This window comes from Protopterus annectens, chromosome 13.part0 (genome assembly GCF_019279795.1).
Source record: "Protopterus annectens isolate FY-2018-M chromosome 13.part0, PAN1.0, whole genome shotgun sequence".
Lineage (NCBI taxonomy): Eukaryota > Metazoa > Chordata > Ceratodontiformes > Protopteridae > Protopterus > Protopterus annectens.
The window spans coordinates 357850896-357864900 of record NC_056747.1 but is presented as its reverse complement, the minus strand read 5'-3'; the positions used below and the strand labels follow the sequence as shown (position 1 = coordinate 357864900).

General features: G+C 41.1%; 1 protein-coding gene across 1 annotated transcript in view; it reads right to left on the bottom strand.

The window, feature by feature from the left end:
- TCF3 (transcription factor 3) overlaps nucleotides 1-14005 on the bottom strand; it is a 2378933-nt gene that overhangs the window by 1284677 nt on the left and 1080251 nt on the right. Inside the window, exons 10-11 of the mRNA XM_044054828.1 lie at nucleotides 8786-8912; nucleotides 7771-7829 (exon numbers count right to left, since the gene is read on the bottom strand). Coding sequence (XP_043910763.1) covers nucleotides 7771-7829; nucleotides 8786-8912 — 186 coding nt within the window. The remainder of the gene's footprint in view (nucleotides 1-7770; nucleotides 7830-8785; nucleotides 8913-14005) is intronic.

The following is a 14005-nucleotide window of genomic DNA, read 5'->3' as shown; positions in this document are numbered from 1 at the left end:
GCTTGCAGTAGCCCTCAGTCGGCCTGATTAACAAAGTCTTGGGTCCTGTGTTGGTTGCTGTCTCTTCTTTCATGACGTCAGGGGTAAAAAAACATGCAACTGACGCCATTACATCAGTTTTTCTTGCCTCAGATGTCAGGTGCCCCCTTAATGGGAAGCAATAAAATTATATCTATCTATATATATATATATATATATATATATATATATATATATATATATATATATATATATATATATATACACACACACACACACACACACACACACACACACACACATACATACATACACACACACAAACACACACACAAGGATATACCTTCAATAAAAAAGCAAATACACCAAAAAACTTTTAAGCATAGTAAAGGAGAGTAGAGGTATAGCCAAAAAAAGTCAGGCAGCTGGAGGGAGAGTCATCAGGACTGCAACAGTGAATACACTCTAACATCTACACATTTATGGTAAGTGTACACAACTGTACTATGTTCTTAGTGTTTTACTGTTGCAGTCATCGCATTTGGGTAGATTCCCAAAGCTAAGGATGGGAGAAGGAATTTAAATAGCATTAAGACCAGCTGTAAGACCCTGCAAGACTGCAGTGGCAAAGCCAGCTCAGGATTTAGGGAAAACTGGCAAATGGTAATGCTTGGTGAAAGAAAGTACCGAACTCCAGGTAGCAGCTTTTAGGATGTCCCTGGTAGGGACACCTATGAAAAAGGCTGTAGAGGTAGACGCAGCCCTGGTTGAATGGGGTCTGATCCCCTGTGGGATAGGTATTCCATTGGGCTTATAGCAGAAATGAATGCAATGGCCTATCCATTTAGAACTGGTTTGCTTTGAAATAGCCTTCCCCTCTGCTCCTGCAGCAAATGCCACCAGCAGTTGTTTAGATTTCCTTTGAGGTTTAGTCCTGTCCAAGTAAAATCTAAGTTGTCTGTGCACACCTAAGGAGTGCAGTACCCGTTCACCTTTCTTCTGTGGATTAGGAAAGAAGGATGGCAAATTAATGGACTGATTAAAAGCCACAATGGATACCACCTTGGGGATGAAGGAGGGATAGGTTCAGAGGGACACCCTGCCTGCATGAAAGATGATGAAAGGCTCCACTGCCACAAGGGCCTGTAAATCAGATACCCTTCTTGCTGAAGTGATTGTTAAAAGGAAGGCTGTTTTCCAAAAAATAAATTTTAAATCTGCACTAGCAGCTGGCTCGAAAGGAAGAAGAGTGAGTTTCTCAAATACAAAGTTAAGGTCCCAGGCAGGAGCTGGGGCTCTCCCAGGTGGTCTTAAAATTTTGGCCCCTCTGAAGAACTGCTTGAGCAGTGGATGAGAGAAGAGGGGAGGTTCTGTGTTATAATGAGCTGAAATGGCTGAGGTGTGAATTTTGATAAGAGGAAAAAGAAAGGCTCTTGTAAAGCATCTCAGTTAAGTACTGTAAAATCTGAGGTAACTTGGGTACTGCTGTGCTCATTCCTTGAGACTGACTCCAGGTGCAGAATCTTTTCCATTTTTCAACTTAAGATTTTCTAGTACTAGGTCTCCTTGCCTCTAAAATGATATCCATCACTGGTTTACTGAGGGATGGTAAAGGAGAGATTAGGTAATTAGCCAGGCTGCTAGGTTCAGGGTTTGAAGCGGAGGGTGGAGAATCTGGTTTTCATGCTCAGACAACAGGGTAGGGGTCTGAGGCAGGTGCCATGGAGCCAACAGTAACACACTGCGCAAGTGGGGGTACACCAGTGTTGGCGTGGCCAGTCTGGTGCAATCAATATTGTAATAAATTGTACCAATTCAACCAAAAATAATATCAAAAAAGTCCTGGACTCCACGTAGGTTAAAAAGTCTTTATAAAATTCACAAAACACAGAGGATGAGCACTATATTGTCCTTGGTTTGTCCTGTTTGATCTTTAGTAGTACTTTGGAGAGGAGAGGCAGAGGAGGAAAGGCATAAACTGATAAGTTTTTCCAGCTGAAGGACAGAGCATCCACTTTCCAAGCTTGTTTGTGGGGAGTCCTTGTGCAAAATTTGTAGTTCTGGGGGGAGGAAAACAGGTTTATATATGGGCTCCCCCATTTGTTTGTCAACATGTTGAAAGTCTTTGGTTCCAGTTTCCACTCATGTGGGTCCATGAGGTTTCTGCTTAGTCCGTCTGCCAGTGTATTTAGTTTCCTGGCAGGAACTGAGCTTATAGATGCACTTGGTAGCTCAAGGCTGTGTTCCACAGTGCCATGGCTAGTCTGCAGAAGGGGTAAGAATGGGTACCCCCCTGCTTATGTACCACATAACAGTGGTGTTGTCCGTCTTTAGCATTAATTGTCCTGGAAGAATGTGGTTCTTGAAGGCTGTCAGGGCATTCTGTACAGCTAACATTTCTTTTTGATTGATATGCAGGTGCATTTGACTTGGGTTCCAATTGCCCTGAATGCACTTCCCTGCCAGGTAAGCCCCCTATGCATAGTCTGATGAGTCTGTTGTTAGGGTTTGGGCGGCAGGGGGTAGAGTGAATGGTAGTCCCTTGTTTTGGTGGCAGGCCTCTGCCCACCAAAGGAACTCTAAGCGTAGGCAAGGTATGACAGGAATCATTGCTTCTAGATCCTGAAAATGTTGATACCATAGGCTTTTTAGATACCATTGTAGTTTCCTCATATGTAGTCTTGCATATGGAATTAGAAGAACGCAGGAGGCCATGAACCCAAAGGCTTGCAATATTTGCCTTGCAGATAGCAAGGTTTTTGTGTTCACTAGTTTGACGTAGGTTGTCAAATGAATTTGTTTCTCTGGCATGAGGAAAGCCATCTGGTAAGCTGTATTCAAGCTTGTTCCCAGGAATATAATTTGTTGACAGGGTACCAGGTGTGATTTATTTTCGTTTATGGTGTACCCCAGACAAGTTAGCACCCTTTGTACAAAGGCCAGATGATTCAAAAGTATGTCCTGGCTTTCTGCCTGAATTAGACAATCGTCCAGGTATGGGTATATTTGAACATTTCTTTGCCTGCAAAATGCAATGACTGGAGCTAGGCACTTTGTGAATACCCTGGGTGCAGTAGATAAGCCAAAGGGCAGGGCAGAGAACCGATAGTGCGTGTAGCCTCCTTTGAAGTGTAGGTATCTTCTGCAAGATTCCCTGATTGGGATGTGCAGGTATAATTCCTTTAAATCGAGTGTTGCCAACCAAGCATCTTTGCCTAGCATAGGAAGCAAGTGGTGAAGAGTCAGCATCTTGAATCACCAAAAAGGTGTTTAAAGTAGACAGGTCCAGGATAGGACACCATTAATTATCTTTTCTGGGTACCAGGAAAAGTAGAGTAGAAACCTTGTCCCTTTTCCTCTTCTGGTACAGTTTGAATAGCCTTTATGCTTAAGAGAGAGAGTACTTGCTTTTGAGACTCTGCCCACTAATTTGGGGGTAGATCTCGCCAACCGTTTGGGGTTGGTAATGTGTGGAAGTGAAATCTGTATCCTTGGGACACTATATTTAAAACCCATTTGTCCTGAGTAATGAGTTCCTGTTTTTTGCAAGTACAGCAATCTTTCCCCCCAAAGGTGCAGTCAGTTGAGAAGTGCTTGGAAGTTTTAAAGCTAAGTCACTGAGACAGTTTATCATAGGGGGGGAGTTTTACTACTCCCAGATTTGGAAGAAGGGGCCCCCCACTGCTTAGTCCTGTGCGTACCCTGCGACTGAAGCCTGGGTATTCTGCTGGATCTGGGTTTGGACTGAGAAGGCCTGGAAGAGGCAGGAAAGGACCAACTCTTAGAAGGCCAATGCCTACTAAATTTTGGAGGTTGTACTTCTAAGAAATCTTTTAACAGTTTGCACAGATTTAGCTTTTTCCTCCATCTTTAAGAACAACTTCTGCCTTACTGCCAAACAGGCGGTCCTGATTTAAGGGAGCATCCAGTAATTTAGCTTTAACATGATATGGCAAGGATTGTTCCTTAAGCCAAGCATGCCTTCTAAGTACAGACCCAGTGACAGCAGCCCTGCAAGATGCCTCTAGTGAATCAAAACCACACTGCAAAGTATGTTTTCCAACTTGTTCAGCAGAAAGCATTAAATCCTGTAAATTCTTATTTTCAGCAACATCAGTAATCAACAACATTTTCTGTTTAAGCAATCCAATAATATACTGCTGATACTTTAACATATAAATCTGGCAGTTTAAGGCCCTAATGGCCAAGGTTGCAGAAGTGTATACCTTTTTACCCCATCTATCCAACGCCCTGGAGTCTCTATCAGAGAGGGTAGGATTATTGGCAGTAGTAGCTTTAATGCCCTTGGGTCCCTGTGAAATGGTCTCAGGATCCGCAGTAGGATTTTTGAAAAAGAACTTGAGAGTCAGGAATCCTGTAATATTGATCAGGTTTTTTGGGAGCAGGAGGTAAAGAGTCAGGGGCCAAGCTAGATTCCAAAAAGGCATCAACAATGTCTAGTACAGGAGGGATAGCTAAAGGCCTATGCTGGGGCAGGAATAAGAAATCCCTAAGCCTCTTTTTAGAATCAGAGAAATCCTGACTTTTTCAACGAAAATGCTCCCTAAGAGTATGCAAGGTTTCACCAAAAGAGAAATCCTATGTGGGTGAAGCAGAGTCCTCAGCACCACAATCCTCATAAGTAGATGAGGGTAAATCCTGGTCATTAGAGGAAACAGAAATTTCAGAATCCTGGTCAAAAGTATCATAAGCAAACTCAGTCCTAGGTCTCTCAGAGGGGGAAGGTTGGCTTCCCCTGATTAAAGTAATAAGGTCTTACGCCATTCTTATCATTTGTTTTTTAGGCATAGAGGCCTGACCATGCGGGTCTGGGTGTCAGTTTCCTAGGCATGGTTTGAGTTTTAGGCCTTGAAGAAGATGATGGTGTCTGTTTAATATGCAAGTCAGTAGGCCTGAATACACCCTCAGAAGCCGGTGCCTGCACAGAGCTCCGGACCCATCCAAGATAGAGACATCCGCAGGTTCCACAGTTGAAGCATCTCGCAGCATACCGGACTCCGAATGGATCTCAGTAGAGGCCTGCAAATCTGAAGTAGCGGGTATCAGGGGCTGCAAAAGCGCCTCACCGAGTACCGGCGAACTGGTGACTGGCTTAGCAGAAGCATCGTCGGCACCTTTGGACCTAGGCGGCCTGTCTCTGTCTTTATCTTTGCATTTTTTTGGAATGTCGGTAGTCTGATGGCTTACTGAAGACATATCTGGAAAACTGAACCAAGCACCAAAATATTTAGAAGCGAAAATATACAGACGACAGTTTGTGATTTAAATAAGGTACAAAACCGACAGAGAGGTACATCATGGTCAGGGCCCAGGCAAGAAATACAGTACGAATGAAAATCTTTTTATTTGCTTTCCACAAGAAATGCAATTATTTACTTTTACTGACAACTGTTTAGAGCAAGAAAAAGTTTCCCCAACGGGGTATTTCGCTTTTAGTTGAAGACTTCAGTTCTGAAACTCAAGAAAACGAAAATTTCATTAGTCGGCCTTTCCGGCACTTGCGAACTGCTTCTGCTTCGGGCACCGCACGGCAATAAAGACTGATGTAATGGCGTTGGCTGCATGTTTTATATCCCTGACGTCACTGAAGAGACAGCAACCGATGCAGGACCCAAGACTTTATTAATCAGGCCAGCTGAGGGCTACTACAAGCAGATAACCCAAATGTGATGACTGCAACAGTGAAACACGAAGAACATCTACTATTAACGCCCTAACGGCGAAACTACAAAAAGGGCACCAAAACATCCACAACAACAACAAACTACAAAACTAACCAAATTTAAGGGAGAGGAGGTAACCACACTAAATTACTAAACTACATGATAAACTAAGATAAACCCACTAGCTATTCAAATAAAGCAGAAAAGATAAAGTAACCACTTATCTGAAGCAAAAACCAAGGACGGCGTCTGTACTAAACAGTGGTAAACAAAATCTGGGGGGGGGGGGGGGGGTTTGAAGGACAGCAGGGCATTAAGGGAGGGGGAGGAGCTAGAACCTTGGATCTGCCTGTTGTATGTTGCTGGCTCGGACTAGATATCTGATCCAATGCCCTATGAACCTATGATGATGAATAATGGCATGGATAACATCAGATCCAGCACTGCTCTGGGAATGTCAAACTCTGGAAGTCAAGCCGAGTAAATTAGGCCATACAAAACAATGTGGGCATTGTAACTTCTGTGTTTTTATTGATAGTAATACAAGATTCTATCACCCTGATACTGGAAAAGTTTTTCATTTTAAGGTAGATGCTAATTGTATGACTGCTAATGTTGTTTACTTAGCAGTATGCAAATTATGCTCATCCTTTTATGTGGGCAAGACAAACCGCCCACTACGTGATAGAATAAGGGAGCATATCTATAACATTAGGAAAAACAACATGCAAAATGCTTTAGCAAAACACACTTTTTTAAATAACATTCGTCATGAATTTATGTTTAGAGTGATAGAAGTAATTGTATCTGATATGAGAGGTGGAAATATCACATCACGTACAGAAGAAAAAGGAGAATAATTGGATTATTACGTTGAGAGCAGATAGAGGTTCAGGATTGAATGACAAGGTATCAATAAAACCGACACTTAGGCAATGTAGACATATAAAATAAATAAACAACCATAAAATAAATAACTAAAAAATTTATCTATATACATTTTTAAATAGACATATTTATTTACATACATATTTGTATTTATGCAATATTATATTACATATATGTATTTATTATATGTTTTTAGTATCTAATATACACCAAATATTTTATTAAACATAAATTTATATGCATAGTTATATGTATTCAGCATTTTATAGTTTCAATATTTACATTTTTTATGTATCTATTTGGAGGATTGTGAATATATTTTCTTTTTAATATCATATATTTTATGTATTTGATAGATAGGAAGTAACTATATGTATTTTCAAAGGTTAGTCTATGCATCTTACTTCTGTATTTACCCTTTTAATTCTGAAAAGGAATTAATTGATATGATCTTCTGATTGGTCGATTTGAATGAATTAACTGCTCATATTCAGTATTTAAGCATTATGTATAATAAATGGTATGTGATCTGATGAAGCTAATATTTAGCGAAAACGCTCATCATTTGAAACAATAAATTATTTGGTTTGAAAATATTTTAAACGGATCCTTACTTTGCTCTTGGTTTATATATACATTTTTAATTTTGACTGTTCTAAACGAGAGCATTTGCCTTTGTGAGCAGCATTTCTTTACTTATTTTGAATGCTCAAATATAATGAATGAAACTGCTGTTAAAATTTTCAGCATACTGCCTATACTTAAGACAAAACTGCCCACAAATGGCTGGGTTCCACGGGGCATCAAAATAACTGAGCTAATTAGTTTGTGAGGAAAAAATAAGACCTCTTTTTTTAGTACGTGGAGTTTGCGCAGCTTTTCTCCATGTATCCAGACAATGCAGTGTGTATTTTAAAATAAGTCAACTGCCCTGAAAATACCTTGCAAACTACATTTCGAAACTCAGCCCTGCCACCAAGGCTTCACAATAAGCGAGTGCAGAAATGTGACCCAATACAATCCATACCTATCCAGTTTTACCACATTCAGGAAATCTGAGTGCCATTCATCAAGTGAAGCAGCATTTTTAATTTCATGTAACTGATTTGCTATAAATGTACACAAAACGTGAAACTATTAAGTAACATACTTTCGACATTGCTACACACTATTACAAACAAAACAATTAAAAGAGGATCACAACATTTCTTAAACTTACTGAAGCCAATGCTTTTCCCAGTGCATCTCCAGAGCTTCCTGCTGTACCTCCTCTGTTAGCTGCAAAAGGAATGGATGAAAATGTGTCAGGCATTACTAATGGGAGTTTACTAAACATGACACTTTATAGCAGATTTTATCGTAAGGGTAACAAACAGCAATCCTCAACAAAATGCCAATGGAAAGCCTTGAAATTTTATTACAGGCTTTCCTGGTTTCACACTGAAAAATAAGCAACCTGCCAAAACTGATCCTAGACCCTGGAGTCTACTTCATGTATAAAATGTTGGCACTTAAAATTCCACATATTACATAAAACATTAACTACTTAAAACATTCATATATTTATTTCCAAGTACCTATTGTATCCTATTCAGGGGAAAGCGGAGCACCTTCCAGCAAGTAAGGCAGAAAACCTTTTTTGGGTAGACAGTTTATAACATACTTACAGGCAGTTTACAGGAGTGCCAACTCACGTACATGTGCGTGCTCTGGATATGGGAGGAAACTATAATATCCAAGAAACCCACAAGTACTCTGCACATAATTTTCCCCAGCTAGAAAATGAACTGGAAAAACCAAGATCTGCAAAACAGCAATGTAAAACACTGCACCACTGTGCAACCCTGAATCACTTACATTACATCCCTGAAGAATTTCAGACCATTATTTTAAGCACTTACATAACTCTTGGAAATGTAACAGCACTTATCCTTAATTTCCAAAAATATGGAAACTAAATCTGTCTTGGTTTACAGCTTCTATTTTAGTTATGGGATACTGCACACTCTAAGGCAAAGTATAAACAAATGTAATCCACCCCAAAAGATATTTAAGTAAATCTATAGTCACAAGAAGACCTTGGTAAACTCTACATTGTAAAACTCAGCCCAACCTTTAAGGCTGCCCTATGGGTCAGGTTACTGGAGGGCCATAAGCCAATTCAGTTTACTTCTGATATCAAGTGATATGGTATCTTCAATGCTCAACATTATTAACGCATACTTCTGACTTACACATTATACTTTCTGCTGCAGAAATGGGGGACGAGTGGTTAGACACACCATAAGGGTTGGAACCAGCAGGAAATCCAGACACTGTAGGAAGACCACCATTCACTTCCCCAGAATGTAGTGTATAACTCTGGAAAATAACAGAAAACTACTCATCATCATTTACACATAACAGAGAAAAGAAAACAAACTTACTTATTGTATTTACTTGAATCTGTTAACCAGGGTATAGTACTGATCACAAATTACCACTTTCAATGTCAGCATGGGGAAAAGTACTGTAATAAAATTAATTTATAAAATATAATTAAATATTCAGTACAAGAAGGTCTTACCATTACACTGAAGTTGAAATGAGCTTATGCATTACAAAGATGCATACGCAATAAAGACAGTCAGCTCTTAAGGTAAGTGTAATGTACAGTTATAGGAATACACAGTTCAAAATTAGTAACATATGGTGTGCTTGGGTAATGTGGACAGAGACACATCACTGGCATTTGGGGCTGAGAAAGGAAAAGCTTTGATTCTGTGCAGTGAAACTTGTTTTTGGGGGCTAGCAGCAACGGAGCTGAATGGTCAATATTCCTGAGGTTTTAGGACAGGGAGACTGTAACATCAATTAAGGTGCTAATTGAAGAAGTTTTGGTTGTACATACATCTTGAATAGCTGGGAGTGTAATACAAAGTCAGTTCTTTGCTTGACAAAAAAGAAAAGCACCTAACAAGAATTCTTTTAAGAGTGACTTAATTCAAGATTCTGTTTTCCTAATGTTTCAAAGTTCAATGACCCATCTAAATGAAAACAAATAAATGTGCAAACAGATTTTACATGGAATATGATGCATAGTAAAAAAAAAAAAAAAAACCCTGCAAGGCAAGCAAACACTAGATGCAAGGAAAAAGATTCTTTACATGCACAGTTTAAGAACCTAAAGAGAACTACAGTACTAAGCATACAACTAGACTGGGTGCAAGTGTACAGTGTGATGTCAGGCAATACTGGTGCAACAAACTCAAGAGTGATTAACTCAAACAAGCGGTACTTGCGTATTAACGCAACCAGATTTTTAACCCTGTGTAGTTCCTGATATTCTTGCAAAACAGCTGTTTACTAAACTAAAACGGGGTGTGTGAAGTCCAATTCACTTTTTGTAGCACTTTGGTTATGACAGAGGAACTAGACTAATGGCCAAAGTCCTCTTCCTTGGTAGCATCCTCCTTTACCGCTCTAACTTCATGGAAAATAATAAGAAGGGCAGAATAAAATTATGGCAAATTCCAAAGACAAGCGGGTCATTTAAAATAGCAGCATATCGTAGGGTCATACTAGGCTATCTGCCCTAGGACATTTATAAGCCTAGCCAGAGTGTGTTTGGCTTTCGCCACCCATTTTAAATTAATTTTGCTATGCCCTTTTTTCGAAGTTAGTATACTGTGCCTCTGTCTAACAGTAACACAGAAGTGATACCCGAGGTAAACCTACGATCTCCCATCCACTCATCAAGATTCCTCTTGAAGAGAGTCAATGAGGGACTCTGCCTAACCTGGACTGGGATTTTATTCCAGAGTGAAGGGAGCCTCTGGGTTATGAATCTGTCCCTCCAGCATGTCCTATTTATTTTAGTGCTGAGGTTCAAGTCTCTTGAGTGCGTAGCACGATGGGATTTGGATTTTATGAGCTGCAGCATGTCCATTAATTCCGGGTTGGACATGGCTTTATATGTCAGGCACAGATCCCCTCTGAGCAGGCGGTATGCCACTGAGTACAGCTGGAGTTTCTTTAACCGGGCAGCATATGGCATCTGTTTGAGCCCTTTGATCCTCTTGGTGAGGTACTTTTGGGGTCTTTCCAATTGCTGCAGGTGTCTGGTAAGGTACATCCCAAAAGGGGCATTGTACTCAATTATGGGCCTGATGAGGGATGAGTAAAGAGGCACGATGACCTCCCCTGATCTACATGTGAATCCCTTCAATTAGGTGGGCCATACAAAATGTTTTTCTAACCACTTTGGCCACGTGGTTGTCAAATGAGAGATTGCTATCAACTTGGGTCCCCAGGTCCCTAATTACTTCTTCTGTACTTAATGGATTAACACCTATGTGGTAATTTGTGGGCACTTTGTTTTTGCCAAAGGGGATGACTATACACTTTTTGGCATTTAGTTTGAGGCCATGGCTCTGGCACCAGTTGTCTGTTTCTATGAGGCCCTTTTGGAGGATGCTTGTGTCGGCTGGAGAGTCGGTTATGGCGCCCAGTTTGCAGTCATCTGCAAATTTGGTCAGCCACAGTCCTTCCGTGTTGGCCTGTACCTCCGAGAAATATATACCGAACAAGAGAGGTCCCAGGACTGAGCCTTGTGGGACACCACTTGTAACTGGTTTGGAGTCTGACATGGCTCCAGCAATTCTAACCATGTGGGTTCTGTCCTTGAGCCAGTTTGCAACCCATCTAGTGACATAGGGGTTTATATTTAAGCTGGTGAGCTTATCTATAATGCCAGAGTGGGGTATGTATTGAAGGCTTTTGCGAGGTCCAGGTAGGTGGTGCAGACCACCTTCCCCTCGTCAATGGCCTTGGTGACTGTTTCAAAGAAATTGACCAGGTTTAAGAGGCAGGATCTGCACTTAAAGCCGAACTGGGAAGGAACCAGTGTCTGTAGGTCCCCAATATCTTTATTTATGAGGTCCATGATGATCCTTTCCATAGCTTTGCAGACCAAGCTGGTTAGGCTTATGGGGCGATAGTTTCCAGGATCCGTTGAGGCACCACCTTTGTGGAGTGGGACCACTGTTGCTGTACGCCACTATTTGGGTACATATCCTGTAGTAAGGCTGAGATTGAACAGTAGTTTTATGTTTGGGTTTAGCTCTTCTTGGAGCTCATGTAGGACGCAGCCAGGGACACCGTCTGGTCCCATTGATGCTGTGTTTTTTGCTTTGGAGAGGGCGGCTCTTACCTGAGCATCTGAGATGTCAGGTGGGCAGCACTCTGCTGGGAAAGATATTTGCCCTTTTGGTGGGGAGGGAAGGGAGAAGTTTGCGCTGAACTTGTCAGCTAGGATGTTGGCAATGTCTGTGGGATCGATGTATGTTTTGTCATTTTGGACTAATTCTGAGCATATCTGGGAATTCCCACCCAGGTTCCTAACATAACTAAAGAAAGCCTTGGGATTATCCTTAGTGTCCTGTGCAATTTTTCTCTGGAAGCTGGCCTTAAGACGATTTTATGAGTGCCTGTAGTTTTTTGCTAATACTGATCAGAGATGCCTTCCCTTTTTTGGGATTTTGCTCTATCTTCTAGTAGCTTACTCCTTCTATTGTATAGTTTGTTTATGGCTGGGGTCCACCAGACAGGATGTCTGCCTTTGGAGGATTGGGTCTTGGTTTTATTTGGGATTGCATGATCCATGCATTCCTGAAGGTGTTAATAAAATGCGTTTATAAAGGATTCTGCGGTCTGGGCCGTATTTTCCACAGGCTTGGGGGCTTTGAAGGATTCCACCTCGGTTTTGAGGAGTGTGAAATTTGCTTTAGAGAAGTTTTTCACTGTGGTTTTCTGGGCAGGGGGTGGGTTCGGGATGTGAATATCCAGTGAGATTAGTTTATGGTCTGATCTTACCAGTGAGGGATACACTTCTGGTCTGGAGCATAGAGTCCCCATGTTGGTGATGATCAGGTCCAGTATATTTTCCCCTCTTGTGGGAGTGGTAACACGTTGTTCCATAGCATTTGAGTTTATAAATTCTAGGAAGCTTTGGGCCAGGGTGTTGGAGCTAGAGTAATGCTCCCAGTCTATGTTTGGGTAGTTGAAGTCGCCCAATATAATGGTGTTTGGAGAGACCTTCATATTTTCCAGTGTTCTCAGGAAGGCCGAGTGGGGTTCCTGGGTTTGAGAGGGTGGTCTGTAGCAGGCTATAAACTGGAAGGCAGTTTTACCCACTGATAGTTGCACATGGATAGTCTCTGATGCTTCGTGCTGTGCCACCAACCTGGAGGTGTAGGTATCTGACTAATATTGATACTCCCCTTCCTTTTGTGGTTCGGTCCAAGTTTTGGGGCCGAAAAGCATGGTATGAGGTATAACATGGTAGTGCTGGGGTGCTCTCGGGAGCCTTGAACCAGGTTTCTGTTACTGCACAGATATCGATGTTCTCCATGCTAAGAAGAGTTTCGAGAGCATGCATCTTGAGATTTAGATTTCTGGCGTTGAGTAGCATTACTCTTAGTTTCTTATCCCTTGCAATACCTATGGAGGTACCTATATCACCTTCTTTTTCTGGATGTCTTGTACGACGGACAGCTTGTAAGCTACAGTTCTTACACAAAAAGAATTAAGTATGCAGAAAAACGATAAAATCTATCAGTGGGTTGACTGGAGAAACTAGCTGCAGTGTTTTGAACATCTGATAGGAAGCAAAGACAATCGAGGGGATTTTGAAGTAGAAAAAATGGCAGTACTGCAAAATTATTTCTACATTCTTCATTCGAGTTTTTTTTTTTTTTTGGATTACCCTTCTCTGTTATAATTGATCCCCAAAGTGAGACTAGCATTGGGGGAATGAAAGGAAGTTAGCAGATGCAAAAGATTTTGCAGTACTGCCATTGTTTCTACATGAAAATCCCCTGATTGTCTTTGCTTCCTATCGGACGTTCTGATGTATGTAAAAGGGCACAGACACTGCAGCTAGTTTCTCCAGTCAAGCCACCGCAGTCGGAGAAGCAGCAGCAGCAGCAGAAAATGGTGACTGCTTTCCCAAGCCCTTTGTTTACAACCCAGCCTTCCATTAAAACTTAAAAATGTTTGACCTTACTTGCAAAACATAAATTAGGGCAAACCCAAACATCTATTCTTCAATTTTATGTCAGTTATCGCAGCATGAAAATTTGGTTGCGATAATACGCAAGTACCAGACAAGCATATGTAAAATGAGGCAACTCAAAGCATAATGTGTTTGAACAAAAACTTTGGGATCTACTTTCATCCACGAAGACAATGTGGACCTGCTCAGATCATATGCAAGAGCACTGTGAGCCAATCTCAGAAACATCTTTAATGCAAAATAAGCAATGTGCAGAGGAGAAAGTACATGTCTCCCTGCTGATAACCATGGTGCTATATTTGATCACACTGAAGACTCGTGGTGTCAAGTTTTGAGGAAAACCTGAGCATCATAAATTTACTGCTATCACCAGTGAGACACTGCATCTGAATTTGAGCTC